General features: G+C 40.6%; 2 protein-coding genes and 1 pseudogene across 2 annotated transcripts; 1 reads left to right on the top strand and 2 right to left on the bottom strand.

Annotated features, from left to right (window-relative positions):
- Nucleotides 1–5,549: 5,549 nt before the first annotated feature.
- On the bottom strand, nucleotides 5,550–7,243 carry LOC121053322 (annotated as a pseudogene).
- Nucleotides 7,244–7,886: 643 nt separating this feature from the next.
- LOC102708488 lies at nucleotides 7,887–9,602 on the bottom strand. The gene is made up of 2 exons (XM_006645889.3): nucleotides 8,722–9,602; nucleotides 7,887–8,268 (listed from the first exon to the last, which is right to left on the bottom strand). The coding sequence occupies exons 1-2, from the start codon at nucleotides 9,600–9,602 to the stop codon at nucleotides 8,055–8,057; spliced, it is 1,095 nt and encodes a 364-aa protein (XP_006645952.3). The 3' UTR covers nucleotides 7,887–8,054.
- A 1,426-nt stretch (nucleotides 9,603–11,028) lies between these two features.
- Nucleotides 11,029–11,457, top strand: LOC102708205 (thaumatin-like protein). The gene has a single exon (XM_006645888.1). The coding sequence runs from the start codon at nucleotides 11,029–11,031 to the stop codon at nucleotides 11,455–11,457; it is 429 nt and encodes a 142-aa protein (XP_006645951.1).
- The last annotated feature ends 3,914 nt before the right edge of the window (nucleotides 11,458–15,371 follow it).

The raw sequence follows: 15,371 nt of genomic DNA, 5'->3' as shown, positions 1-15,371 counted from the left end.
AAATTTATATAATTATTGACTATTTTATTATGATTTGATTTATTACTAAAGTAACTTAAGTATGATTTATAATTTCGTATATTTGAACAAAATTTTTGAATAAGACAAAGGGCCAAACGTAAATAAAAAAGTCAATGACGTCAAAAAAAAAACCCGGAGGGAGTAGAAATTAAGCAAAAGTCAATGACATATTGTAGAACTTGACGAAATCAGTGGCAAATTATGGAATTAGTCTAAAGTCAAGTCAGTGGTACATAATGTATTTTCTTAAAATTAAATTATTGGCCCATGAAATTGTCCAACTCCATCATGTCCGAACATTATGGATCCAATCGGTGTGGAACTTCCTTGTTGCGTGTCATCCATTATCTTCATGCACCAAAGCTTGAGTATGACTGTTTCATCTCTTGATCGACTTTGACCTCGGAAGTCTATCCTAGTCTTTGTGTCTCGTCACTCATGATGATCACTGCATCACTTCTTATGCACATCAAAGATAGAGAAAATAAATAGTAGAAACAAGTTCTTCCTAATTTGCCACTAGTCCAAGAAGGAATCTATTTTACCAATTACTCATCACACATATCGCATGTGCTCTAATAGAAAACCATTTTGAATGTCTTCTACGACATGAAACTTAAGTGGATTCGATGTTCAGTGAACAAGGTCGGACAGTTCGGCCATTTAGATCTGTCCAACAACGACAAGACAAACACTAGGTTGGACTCAGGATGAACTATGCGACTTAACATAATCGGATTGTCCGACCTAGCCACAACTGTTTGACTCAATGTGATCACACGTATAAACTTGGTGGTATCACCCAGACAAAGCCTACGTTGCACTGTTGAGCCTCGGCCCGAACTGTCTAGCTAAAGTGATCAAGCACTCATACAGACTGTTAGGCTAGTCCAACTCATTTGTATGATCAACACATGATCACACCAGTGATTGAACTAACTAGATAGTATGACCATGTCTGGATTGTCCGACATGCACTTGATCAACACATAATCATTGTTGGATCAAATGGTCTAACATCATCTGAATTGTTCTATTTGACTTTGATCCTTAGCTAAATCAGTGCTTAGTCAGATAGTTCAGCATCACTCGGACTGTTTGACTCACTCAACCATAGAGCAAAGTAGGATTGGGCAGTTATAGGGTTTGCTTGAGCTTTTTGTGTAGGGTTTTGCTTGATCTTGTGAATAGTTTTAATACTTGCAATAGGGAATAAAGACCTAGCATGCATCACACCTAAACTCTAGTATGCAAGATACTTCAAGTTAATAAAAACAAACTCACTTCTTTATAATATGGACTTTTGTTTATAACTATTTGCATTCACCCTATACCTTGAATGCCTTTTTATATCGGGATTCTTCTGTATCTGTTGACGCGAAATTCACAATACAATCGTGTTAAAATCATGCTGGTACACGAAGGACAAGGAGACCTGCTTAACTCTAGTACATGCCCTATCAAATTGGGTTCGGGGTGTGTCAATTAGTTTGATCATGTAACTAACAAGATGAGAGTAATCAAATCAATTGGCTAAGAGGCCGATGATCGACAATATAATCGACCAATATTGATCGTATCTTGATAAGACGACAAAGAAGTTCATTGGTTATAAATGATATAAACAAATCTATATTGACATAGACTGTAATCCACCTGGGCTTAATTATTCATAAATTATTCTTTATTGATAGATTGGACCTAACCAAGACAAGATTAGATTGAAACTAATAAAGATATATCTATTAGATAGCTAAGCAAAACTTATTAATGAGTTGATACAATATAAACATGATAACTCATCAACTAGAACTCTGATGAATGTTACATAAGACCTATCGACTTACTAGATCTAAACTTATTAGCAACAATCCAATAGATCGGGCCTAACCGAGATAGTATAAAATTGCAGATAATAAGAGAAACCTATTAACCCAATAGATCAACACAAGTGTGATGGATATACTTGATCGGATCATAGGTCGAAGCGATGCGGTTTTAGCCAAGCCGATATATCAGATAACCAATTTCATCTTGAAATTAGAATATCGGACCTAACTGTGAAAGTTCTAATTTCGCTGATACAAAAGTGGTCAATGGTACTGTTAACGCTAGATTTTGGCAAATTACCGTTAAAGATTGAAACAAGACTAAAGAACGAATCAGACAAGAAGGGGCGCATCGGCTGGAGACAGAGGATTGGGTGTGGCATGGATGTAGCCGATAGAGTCTGAATTGGACATGAATTAGAGTCTGATTGGGCCCAGGGCTTAGAGATAGATTCGGTGTTAGTTGTGAGTCCGTGTAGATAAATTTGGCTTTATCTTAGAGTTTGGTTAGGATTTTTATATTTAATTAAAGTCCGAACACTACAAGTTAGTTAGTACCGGATTCTTATCCGGTTAGGTTAGTTAATACCCAGGGTTATAAATATGTGTGCCCGGGGTCCTCGTAAATCATCGTCAGATCAATCCAATTTGACATATCGCCTCAAAACTTTCGACTTTCTTGAGCTTTCGACGTGGGGTTTGTCAGCTTCACAATGTAAGTTCTTGTTTGTCAAAACCCGTCGATCAACTGGAACAAGACTGTCTTGGTTAAGTCTGATCTCCTGCCTGGTTGATCGACGGGCTGAGTTCTATTATTGCTTTAACCTCTTTTGGCTTGAAGTAGTAGTAGTTCTCGATCAAGTCCTTGCGGGTTCTCCTGTTTGATCTGTCAGTACGGCTTTGGTTAACTTGGTTCTGTCTCGGTTTGGTCCGATCAATCTGGTTAATTAGATTTGTGTTGTCAGATTAGGTCGAGCGCTCGTGAGGGCTTATCGCTGGAGTTCTAGCCAACATTATCTTAAGTAATCTGTTGGTTGGCTTGTTAACCTCGTCGATCTTCATATTCCTATAATTATATCGTGGTAGATTACATATTGTCTCGGTTAAGTTTGATCTATGTCATTTGGTGCGATCTGCTCATAAAGGTATGTCCGATCGGCTAGTTGTAATGGGTTGATTGATAGATTACGCTGGTTTGCTATCTTATTATTCGCATGCTACAATAATTAGCTGATCTCATGCATGATTATATTTGGATCTATATTGTCTCGATTAGATTCGATCTTCTATGTCTGATGTGTGCATGTATGCCGTTAATTATTATTGTTTTATGCTGGTAATTAGTATAGCCTTCCGGTTTATATTTAAATTCCACACCTAGTCTCCTATCGGCTGTCAATTTTACATGAGATGAGCACTGAATTGGTCCGATCGATTGATTATTCTTGAGACTGTCTCGGTTGGGTCCGATCTTTTAAGATTAGTTGGTTGGTTGGTTTGTTTAGTGCTTACCCTGTTCTTGACTCAGCCGATTGAGCATATTTACACTCACTATTATGAAATTCCTGTAAAGCCGATCGTATAGTTCATCGGCTAGGGTCCTAGCATGGTATCGGCTATTCGGCCGATAGTGATTTTAGGGTTAACTGTTTTTCCATGCTATATGTTGTCAGTTACAGGATCAAACTGATTGGCACGCCTAACATTTCTAAGAATTAGGTCCTGTACTGGAGTGATCTAAGATTGATTCCTAGGTCTACGTGTGTGATTGTTGATTGTCATTTTCAGCGTCAACAGGTACTCACTTTCTCACCAGAGATTAGACCTAACAATTGCAGGCCTGTTTAAAAAATAAGAATCATCGGGTGACACGATCGAACTCACGTACTGGAGGGCAGACCTTGCCGATGCAACCTAGTCGAGAGCCTTATCTGTCGATAACTATAACTAAGGTTGGCGATGCGCTAAAATATTGTGTATTGATTTGTGGAGATAAGTTACAGAGGCCCTGGGGTGTACATATTTATACCTGATACAAGTCCATATTGGATATGAGATAAGTCGACTTTGCTAACAAGAAAAGAAAAAGAACTAATCATGCTTAATTACGAGAGATATTTTAGGAAATTATAAAATTGACTTGTCATGGTTTTCATGATTACTTCTTAAACTCAGTCTTTCCATATATTGATAGACTTCTTTCCTTAACTGAATCTACTAAAGAATCATACAAAATTTTAGTGATAACAATATCTTTTTGAATCTATATCGACCATGGTCAATTGGGAGATCATTGGGTCATCGGCAACCTAACCTTTCTTAATTAAACTTAATACAAATGGTTAGTCGGATGATTATATTATCATTAATACCAAAACGACAATGAATAGGGTCATTTCACTACTCACACTTTGAACTGCGGGGGATTTTATAGTATATGAGTAAGATTGTATTGTATCTGATTATTATGGTAGGATACAATTAGATTCCGCCTCTATCTCTAGAATTGTTTGAGATCTAAGTCTCATACTACCGTGTCTATATATATATACCTGGCTCCGAGGCTTAATACAATTGTTCCACAATATTTGTCTTCTCTACTATCCAGCAGTTTCATTGCCTACAGGTTTGCCAGCAGCGATGGAGCACGAGAGGTGTTCACAAGGTGCGCCACGTATGGCTTCTTGTTTTTTCTTTACCAAGGCACCAAGCTCTCATAAGGTCTCTCTCGAGTTCTAAGACAAATATTAATGGAATATGTTGCGCTTGGTGTTTCCCCCAGCGTCGAATTCCTGTGAAGAGGATGAACTGGAACGTGTCTGACGAAATTTGGCAGACAGGAACGTTTAGGTGTAGCCTGTGCAAATGCTGGTTTTCTGTGTTTTCTTGATGCAATATATCGAAAGAGTACAGGCAGATCATGGCCTTCGGCCGCGTTAGTTTTCAACATGGTAAGTTAACTTATCCCGGTGCGGAAAAGGTAGTAATAAATTAGTACATGATTAATTAATTATTAATTATTAAAAAATATAAAATAAATTAATATAATTTTTTAAAACAACTTTCCTATAGAAATTTTTTTACAAAATATACACCGTTTAGCAGTTTAGGAAACGTGCGCGTGAAAAACGAGAGATAAGTTAACTTATAGGGATGGCCGAAGTGGCCTTAGGCCGAGTTCGGCTGGGGGTGTTAGTTAATTTAGCCTTGACACGGAAATATAGTAATAGATTAGTACATGATTAATTAATTGTTAATTATTAAAAAAATATAAAATAGATTAATATGATTTTTTAAAACAACTTTTCTATAGAAAATTTTTGTAAAAAATACACCATTCAGCAGTTCGGTAAGCGTACGTGCGAAAAACAAGACGGATAAGTTAACTAAGGGAGGGGTGGAGAAAGCGGCCTTAGTAGCCTTAAAACTCGACAACTCCCAGTACGCACACACGCAGTACTACTACTAACAAAAGAAAATCGTGAGGGAGGAACAAAAGAAAAAAATAGAAGAGAAAACAACATACTTAAAACAAACACGTGCATAACTATCCAGCAGTTAAGACATCAAACATTGAGTCTATAGTTATACCCTACAACACACAGATCCCCTTATCGGTAACGGGCCAACACACCTTATTTACGACAGGAAACCCATCGGTCAATGACGAGGGTCTACTGATACGAAATGACCAATACATTAAGCAGCAGAAAATTAACATGGGATCGATCGATCCCCACAAATGGAAGCCCCTGCACCCATTTAGCTAGAGGTCTAGAACGGACCTGACAAGGGAATAAATGGAGTCACTCTGCTTAGCAACTCCAACACCACAGTAGAACATTTTAAACATTTCAAGTCTTTCTTCTGTTTCAGCCACCTCTTTCACTGCCTTATCCATTTCATACTGAAAGAAAACTTCCATGTACTGGCTACTACTTTGAATCATCAAAACGATTAGTTCGATGGTGACTCGCCTTATACCTGGGAACTCAATGGCTGGTGACTTGTATAGATCTAGGATCTTTTTAAACTTCTGCATGACCATGTGCACTGTAAGATTGGCACTCCTCGTAGCAGCATCGAAATCTCTTGCTCCAATGGATGTGCAGATCTGAACAATGAGCTCAATGAGCTCTCTAGTAGTGCACCCTGCTTGGTCCTCCGTTCTTCGAATTTCTACTTGCACATACACCAACAAGATCATATATTTAGGGTTAACCAATAAAATAATAAAACATATAAGATTTCGTACAAAATTGTGACTTGAAGGATAACTTTCATACACGAACATGTTCTCCAGCAGATACGGGAGCCTCTAGCTTCTCCACTTCTGATTTTATTGCTTTCAGCAGCTGTGTATGTATGATAAAAGTATTAGTGTTAGAGTTATACAATTAGCCAAACAAGGATACTGTAAAACATTATTAAAAATTACAGTAAATTACCGCTGGTAGTGTGGTGCGGATCTTTTCACGATGAGCGTGCTCTATGTTGGAGTTGGCATATAAAATGCCCAAGAGTTTTGCAACCATAGTTTTCAACTCTGCAGAGTCAGAAGAGACCATATCAACAAGTTTCTGCATGTCTTCGGTGCGCTTCAGTTCTTCTAGAATCCTGGAGGCAATGTTTTCACTATATACGGCTAGTATAACTAGTGCTTCAGCAGTAGGTCTTGCCAGCTGGGTTCTATCAGCTGAAATTTCAGAAACAAGTGTTGACCTTGGGACAAGGAAAGAGACAAGGTTCCTGATAATTCTAGGAGAACTTTCAATCTCTTCCCTCCAGGTCTCATCCAATGCTAAACAAGCAAGAACTCCAATGGCTTCAACAAGTAGCTCTGTCTTGCTCCTAGGGTGCTCTAGTATCTTCCTGATGTTCCTGAGGACATAGAGATTGTCAGAGACTTGGGACCTAAGCACTCTTCCAGAATCACGAGCAATGCTAGCTAGCTTGTGCAAGACCTGAACAGCCTCCAAAATGATTTCTTCCATGCCAGTGGATGAAGAGATTGAGCTCCTTTCATCACTAACAGCCGTGAGACCCACAATGCCTGCAACCACCTGGCCATCAGCATCTGCAACCTTCTTACAGTTGTCCGGGTTGCCCATGATCTTATTCATGATTTTCACACCGAACCATGTAAGCTCCATGCTCACATCACCAAAGTGTTGCAGACTTATGCCTGATACCATCGTCGTCGTCTTCACAGTAATCAATGATGATACCATCTGCAGAATTGCCGGGAAGCTCTCGACAAGAAGGTCCGGAGAGAGCTCCAGCACCACGTTTGCAGCGTGCCCTCTGGTGTTCTATTCCTTCTGGGTCTTGTTCTTCAGCCCTAGCATGTTCACCATATTTCCTACGGTGTCAGCAGAAGCTCGGATCCTCATGAGTGCCAATTCTCTGTTGCTTACCCTCAGGACGCGGTCGAGAACCCGAACTCCGGCGAGCCGGTCGGCCACCGAGTCGGACCTCGCCAGCTCCATCGCGAAGCTCACCAGGTCCATGTTCATGGCTTCACACACGTAGCCGCCGTAGCATTTCATGTAGGTGGCGAGCATGTAGCTTTATGTTCATGGCTTCACACACGTTTGCTGTGAGGTACTTACAAAAATATGGTTGTCACAGGACACTATGTGTTCATGCTAATTTGCATGCACACACTATTGCAATTATTTGAATATGCTTAGCTCAATTGTAAAGATAAAATGTAACAAATATAATGTGCCAAACGCTTGAATGGGTACGTTATATTTTAATCCCAATTTACATAAAAAAGACCGACGGAGAGGAAATTTTCAAAAAAAAAAAAATCTGACAAGAAGAATTTATTTTCTGAGAAAAAAATTGAGTGATTTTTAATGAATTGCAATTCCAAAAAAGAAAACAATTGTGGCAATTGAAAACACATTTTTAGGGGACCGCTGTAACGGAGGTTCTAAATTTCAAAAAGGTTCAAATGAGAAAAAGATGAAACTCTTTTGCTAAAATTGAACAATTACTTGTAGAAAGAAAAAAAAAACAAATTGCAGATACAAATTGCAGTCAGCATAGATAGGTATCAACAATAATGCAACATATATGTCCTGCTCCTGCATAATATTAATGCCTTAGCTACTCAAGTGCACAAAGGATAAGATTAGCACATAACGTCAAGGACATATATAGTAGCACTTAAAGGATAAGATTAGTAAATAAACATCAGTGGACACTGATTGGCAGTAGCAAGTTTCTTGTTGCGCTCCCGTTAGAAGGATAGGCTGTCTTCAGGTGAATCAACGGTGGTGATGTCGATATACTCGATGGAGAAGATGTGTGCTGATCAACTGGTGCATCCTTGCTCTCAGCTAGCTCTTGCAAGCTTTCAACATTGTTCTGCTCGTCAAGCTTGTCAGGCGTTGATACAATAAGTTGGCTGGTACAAAAAGCAAACAAAAACAGTACATATATATGATTAATTTGATCCCAGCAAGTTAGCTGGCAAGAAAAATCAAACAAAAACAGTACATATATATGATTAAGCTGATCCACCTTATGTACATTGCGAAGAAAGCAAAATAATACAAGGTTGTAGCAAAGCAGAACAATATTGATTGTTTATAAATTCAGCTCTATCATATTTCTCACATAGGCCAACTGGTCGATTCACATGGAAAAGTAGAGCAATATTATAAATATTTAGCTGTACCATACAACTAGGGTTTTAAATCCCTTGTTATAGCTGTTTAAGCAGTACAGTTTAACTCGCTATTAGTTGTTTGAGGAGGCCAATAGCAAAATTATAATACTGTTTGTAATGCACAGGATAACAAATCCATAAAATATATATGCAATATCGATTAAAATATGATGAAGAAGTAGGTAGTACCTCCTCTTGTGCTTATAAAAAGAGTATACAGCAAGGCAATATCCGAAGAACACAGTCAACAGCTCGACTCCAAGCCAGAGAACCACCGTCGCAGCAACATTACTATCAAATATGATAGAGACAAGCAGGGGTGAAGCTGCAACGGCTGAGCCCGTGATCAAGAAGGTGTAGAAATGGTTATCCTCATTGATGAGTGCTCCACGCAGCAGATGATGTGTGAGGAAGATAGTCCAAAAGAAGAGGTAAGACATGATGACGTAGGAGAGATCGCCGATGATCCCGTCCACAGTGTAGTCGGCGAGGTGGAACAAAAATACCCACGCAATGTACACGGTAGGGACGGTCAAGACCAGGCTGATCATTAACGCAGAGAAGATGACGAAGTTGCTCGCGTACTCCTCCTCCTTGTCGCTGAAGACAGGGACGTTGTCGGCGGCTCGCTCGGTGCCGTCGCTCCGGCGGCGCTCGGCGAGGGCGAGGCCGGCCATGCCGGCGGCGAGGACCGAGTTGAGGTGGACGAGGACCATCCCGATCCGGGGGCCAAAGACGTTGTGGGCGAAGTAGGCGAGCAGGGCGCCGTAGGAGAAGTCGACGACGACCGCGAAGAGAGCCTTGGTGACGAAGAGAACATTGGCGCAGAGGAAGAAGTAGGCGGTGAGCAGCAGCGAGAGCCTCCACACGAGGAGCAGCGGCTCGCCCCTGGAGCACCAGAGCAGGATCGGCATCGCCGCCACGAGCAGCACCAACATGAGGACCAGCTTGTGCTCCCAGTCCTTGCGATCCCTCCCTGGTCCGTCCACCTCACTCGGCTTCCTCAGCCGGAGGAGATCGCCGTAGTGCTGGATCTCGGCGGCGGCGACCTGGAACAGGGATTGTGCCATCTTGACGGTAGCAAGCAGAGAGCGGAGGCGGCGAGTGGGGAACGACCGGGATTAGGGTTTTGAGCGAGGGGGAAAACGAAGGATCGAGCGGGGAAAAAAAATCCGTGCGACGACACCAAAGAGGAGAGGGGGGGGGGGGGGGGGGGGGGGGGGCGTGTAGGGCTGCTAATGGGTTGGATGGAAATGGGTTTGTTTTAATTTGGATTATGTTTGGTTAGGTGCAAATGGATTGTAACTTCAAATGGTCTGGATTGGATTGGGTTAAAGAGACAAATGGATTGGTATGATCTGAATTTGGTTAGGTTATTTTAGGTTATTTAACCTGTGGAGGGTAAATGGATCATTTAATAGGATAGCTAATGGATAAGATAATAGACATACGTGGGGCCCACATGTAGAAATCGACCAAAATTTGCACAAAATTGCTTTTATACATAACATATCATCCCACTAAATTTCAGTCAAATTTGATAAACTTTTATAGTGTGAACGCGAGTTTTAAAATTTTAGGTCCGAGTTTATACATATCAAATGGTGCATCCATTTTGTAAGAGTAGGTTGAATCCATTTTAACCAAATGGGTTGGTGCGGGTTGAGCTAAAATCTAAGTTGGATTGGTTTGGATTGGATCCGAATGAAGAATAATTGGAGCGGGTTGGTTTGGTAGACTAATTAGCAAAGAAATGGATTGAAACGGATTTGGATTGGATTACAATCCACTGGGCGGGCTTAGTGGCGTCGGAAGGGAAATAAATAAGGAAAACTTGTATATTTGACCTTAAAAACGGACTATAAATCTGTTTTTACCTTATCAGCTTCCTAGAGTTGAGCCTCTTTAGAGGAGTTGACTCCGGTACATTTTCCAGTAGTATGATTTTAATCCATACTATTAATCTATTTTTATCGGACGACTGTGATTAAATTATACTACCAATAATATTAATTGTAGTAGAAGTTTGAAAGGGTAATATCGTCATTTTTATTGTAATCTTTATTGAAAAAAACAAAATTATAAAATAATACTAATCAAGTAATTAACAAAGTACAAAAATACTCTTTTTCTACCGGTAGTATAATACTACAGGTAAAATGCACCGGAGAGTTGCCCTCTATAAAATATTTAAACAGTTATATCTACCGTTAGGTTTAGAGTAAATGAAATAAAAATATATATTTTTTAAATTATGAATGAACTATATAGCCACTGCTCTCTATCTCACACAATGACACGCAAGGGAGAGGGTTTTGGTGCTGGTCGGTGGCGGCACGAGGTGGTGGGGCGGCGACCGGCATTGGACGGCGGCGTGGGGCTGAGGGGTGGAGGCGGCAACAGACCAGGGCTCGGAGGCGGCGGGTTAGGGGGAGGAGGAGGCAGCAACGTCAGGCTAGGTGGAGGAGGAGGCGGTGGCGGCGGGCTAGAGGGAGGATGCGGCGGAGACTGGGGAAGGAGGTAGCGACGGTCGCGGACTACTGTGGCTTGGAGGCGGGCCGGTCGACTGGGGAAGGATTTGGGGCGGGTCGGCGGCAGCGTGAGGTGGTGGACAGCAGCGCGAGGGGTGCGCACTGCGCTGGGACGCTCTACTGCAACGGTGTCGGCGAAGCGCCGTCGGCCACGCTGGCTGAGATCACCCTCGCGTCGACGCCCACCGCACAGGACTTCTACGACGTGAACCTCATCAACGGCTACAACATCCCCGTCTCCATGACGTCGTTCCACGGGTCCGGCGCCAACTGCGTGCCTGTCGGCTGCGTCGGTGACCTCAACCGCGTCGTCAGCTGTCCGAGCGCCTGCGTCGCATACGGCATGCCACAGTACTGTCGCACCGGCGTGTCCAGGAGCCCGCAGCAGTGTTAGCCGACGGCGTACTCGCTAGATTAGTCATGGTGCATGGCATTGCTGTTGTTGTTGGTTCTTCTTGATGCGTGCCGTAGTAATACCCAGGGACAATTGCATATTTGACTTTACTTTTAAAGGCTAATTATAGAACTGATACTACTTTTTTAGCTTTACAGATTTGACCCATCTTTTTAAAATAAAGCAACTAAGTGACCATGTTCCATGAAGTCCATTTATCAGAGTGTTAAGTAGAGGATAACTTGACCGAATTATTCTTGCTCTTTGTATGTCTTTATTGAGGTTGGAGTAAAGATTGAAATATTTGTTGTGGAATTTGGTATTTATTTGATAGATTTGAGGTTGGATTGATATATATAATTTCAAATCGGATAAATTTAAACTTAAATTAATATAATTCGAAATTATGGCTGATTTGTACATGGATTTGTCGGCGTAATCTCATATTTTATTCATAATACACAACCATGTGAGTAATGAGTGGAGTATTACGCAAAGCGAATCATTGGTTGCAATTCATCGCAACAATAAGAAACGAAAGTAATATGCAAATCTATCTCAGTTGCAAGAAAATCTGCTGAAATCGAAATGAAAAAAACATAGTACTAGTTCAGTTCTTCCATATACTCATATATCTCCTCCTTTTCCTGACCTAGTGGTGGTAGATCACCGGATCTCATCACATTATACCCAAACCAACCGCTAAACTACGGTACAAGCCACTAGATTATAAACAGGGTTATTGTATAATTTATCTTATTTTAATAGCTAACTATAGATTTTTTAAACTTTTTAGTTTTGACCCGGTTTTTAAATTTGAAACAGTCATCTGATCCCACTGTCAGCTTAATGTGAGAAATCAGAATAAAAAGATTGAAAAAAGGACACGTGAAAAAACAAAACTACCCTTTCTCTAGCCTTATCCCCTTTGCCAGTACAACACTAGAAGAGGGTTTACGAGCGGGATGCAGCACGCGGCGGTGGCTGTGGGCAGCGGCGCACGAGAGGCCGCGCGTAGCAGCGGCGCACGAGAGGCCGCGCGTGGCGGCGGCGGCAGCGGCGCGTGAGGCCGCACGCGGCGGGGACCGCTGCAGCCCGCTCAGCGAATTGGTCTTCGAGATCGGTGAGCGGTCGATGTCGATCGATTAATCAAACAACGCACCGTTGCATGAATACACATTTTCCGTGTAACTAGGACCAACTCAAATAGAATAATTAAATGGCTGGACAAGATAAATTTTAGCAGGTATGAGAGAAAAATGCTCTCTAATTATCTCTTCATCTAAATGGCTAAGCTATTGGGATGGCCAAATAACATCTCTCACTGACCAAACTTAGAGTCTATTAGCCAAACTTAGGCCTTGCTTAGTTTCTAAATTTTTTTTCCAAAAACATCACATCAAATTTTTAAACATCTAAATAAAACATTAAATATAGATGAACCAAAAAACTAATTGTACGGTTATGGAAGAAATCTTGAGACGAATCTTTTGAGCCTAATTAGTCCATAATTAGCCATAAGTGCTACAGTAACCAATATGTGCTAATGACGGATTAATTAGGCTCAAAAGATTCGTCTCGCGGTTTCTAGGCTAGCCGTTAAATTCGTTTTTTCATTCGTGTCCAAAAAACCCCTTTCGACATACGATCAAACATTTGACGTGACATTTCTTCCAAAAATTTTGTCACACCCCTTTAATTGGAGAGTCTATTTGGCTCGTTATGTGTGGGCCCCACCACTCCCCATCTCACCCCATCTCTATCCTCGTGCTGCCACTCGGTGGTGGTCCTGGTGGATGTCCAGCAGAAAGATTGCGAATACACGATGTTCAGGTTTAGTTCAGGAAAGATTTCAAAAGAATTAGAATGGCAAATTCCAGGAGTTGCAAACTACAAATTTCTTGGTTTAATGTCCCTTGTGCTTTTCTTCAAGGTTTGTATGCAATAGTAAGATGAGAGCATTCTTCTTATTTGAGAATTTTATGTGCATGACAGGGTGACAAGATTGCTGTGAGGGCCAGATTCAAATAATCAAGAAAGAAATGCAAATGAGTTGCAAACTACAAATTTCTTGGTTTAATGTCCCTTGTGCTTTTCTTCAAGGTTTGTATGCAATAGTAAGATGAGAGCATTCTTCTTATTTGAGAATTTTATGTGCATGACAGGGTGACAAGATTGCTGTGAGGGCCAGATTCAAATAATCAAGAAAGAAATGCAAATGAGTTGCAAACTACAAATTTCTTGGTTTAATGTCCCTTGTGCTTTTCTTCAAGGTTTGTATGCAATAGTAAGATGAGAGCATTCTTCTTATTTGAGAATTTTATGTGCATGACAGGGTGACAAGATTGCTGTGAGGGCCATATTCAAATAATCAAGAAAGAAATGCAAATGTATGTTAAAGGGTTCATTGAGGAGCGCAGAGAGATGCTACCAAAATTCCCAACTGCAGTTCAACAAACAGATCAGCGAGGTATATATAGTATGCATGAAGCAACACGTTAAGGCTTAAGTTCTTGTTTTAAGTTAAAACCATCACAAAATACAATATATATTTTAAAGGAAATATTGACATTTAAAATATAGGCATAAAAGAGTATGGAAGAGTTACGATACTATTTTTTTGACTATTTTATTCGACACTCTTGAAGGAACATAAATGTATTTGATTATATCATCTTCATAGTCGCATAAAAAATTACAGAGAACATGACACCAAATAATTAAATAAATTGTGCTATTTGGATTGAAATATCACATGCCATTGTGTCAACACTCACCTGATACGTGTACTTAGCAACAAATCAATCGACCGATTCTTAAGTTTAAACTTTAACCTGGGAAAATCTTTAACCTCGCATCGCCTACGTGACGATTATTTAGGGCCTGCGTGATGATGATGATGATGATTTACCTAAATAGTTACGGTAACTATCCAACCTCATCGTAGACCTCGACATGTATTAAAGAGGGCACTACAAAGGCTCTAAGCCATCGAATATGAAATAGAAGACACAACCGTTGGAATAGCCACACCAGTCATCTACGTCATACGCCCGTCAACTACTCGATGGTGGCAACCAAAAGCGTACCCGAGAGACTCGATCTCAATAAAGACATATTTCCCGGTTATCCTAACCATTTCAAACCCATCCTCATGTGGGACTAGTCACCCAGAAATACAACATAGTCTCACATAAATCATCTCAAGCATGATATCCAAATAATAAGTGGTTCTAAGTATAAAACATAAATAGTCTTAATAAGGTTCTAAGCAATACTTGGCGACAAGCCATACATATTAGTTCATGCGGTAAGCGTGCTACCCAAAAGTGTTGACGCTAAAAATAACAGTCAACGGTCACACACGTAGGCCTGGGAGTCAATCTTAGATAGCTCTAGTGCAGGACCTAAATTCTTAGAAGGTACACGGGCGTGCTTTTGATCCTGCAACTTACAAGATATAAATGGTAAAACAAGTCGATCGGCTATCGAGCCGATAGGTAACAAAATTTCCAACCGATCGGATGTTGATGCTGCAACGATTAGCCGATAGGATGAACGATAGGCTATAAAGAACTTGGATCGGCTAGAAACTCAAATAGAAATAATCTTAAATTAAATATTAGACCAACATAACCCGCCAAGTTACTTACTAATCTCAGTAGATCGAACAAGCCCCTATAACCAGATCGAACTAGACATACAGAGATTGGACTTAACCAAGACAGTATGCAGTCGAGCACGATATGATTATGGAAACATGAGGATCGATTAAGCTAATAAATAAACCGAATAATTACTTGGAATAAACAATGAATCATGTCTTGCGATCGGCTAAGCCCAACTTGCATATAATTCTCATAGGCCAATGCAACATAAATAACTGTCGATCTAACTAAATTCAGTCGATTGGC

Source organism: Oryza brachyantha, chromosome 1, assembly GCF_000231095.2.
Source record: "Oryza brachyantha chromosome 1, ObraRS2, whole genome shotgun sequence".
Lineage (NCBI taxonomy): Eukaryota > Viridiplantae > Streptophyta > Magnoliopsida > Poales > Poaceae > Oryza > Oryza brachyantha.
This window is presented reverse-complemented; position numbering and strand designations above follow the sequence as displayed.

Coding starts and splice junctions, on each gene's coding strand:
- LOC102708488 (XM_006645889.3), bottom strand. CDS start 9,602: ATGGCACAATCCCTGTTCCAGGTCGCCGCCGCCGAGATCCAGCACTAC. Junction 8,269..8,721: donor TTTTATAAGCACAAGAGGAG/GTACTACCTACT, acceptor TTTTTGTACCAG/CCAACTTATTGTATCAACGC.
- LOC102708205 (XM_006645888.1), top strand. CDS start 11,029: ATGCGGCGGAGACTGGGGAAGGAGGTAGCGACGGTCGCGGACTACTGT.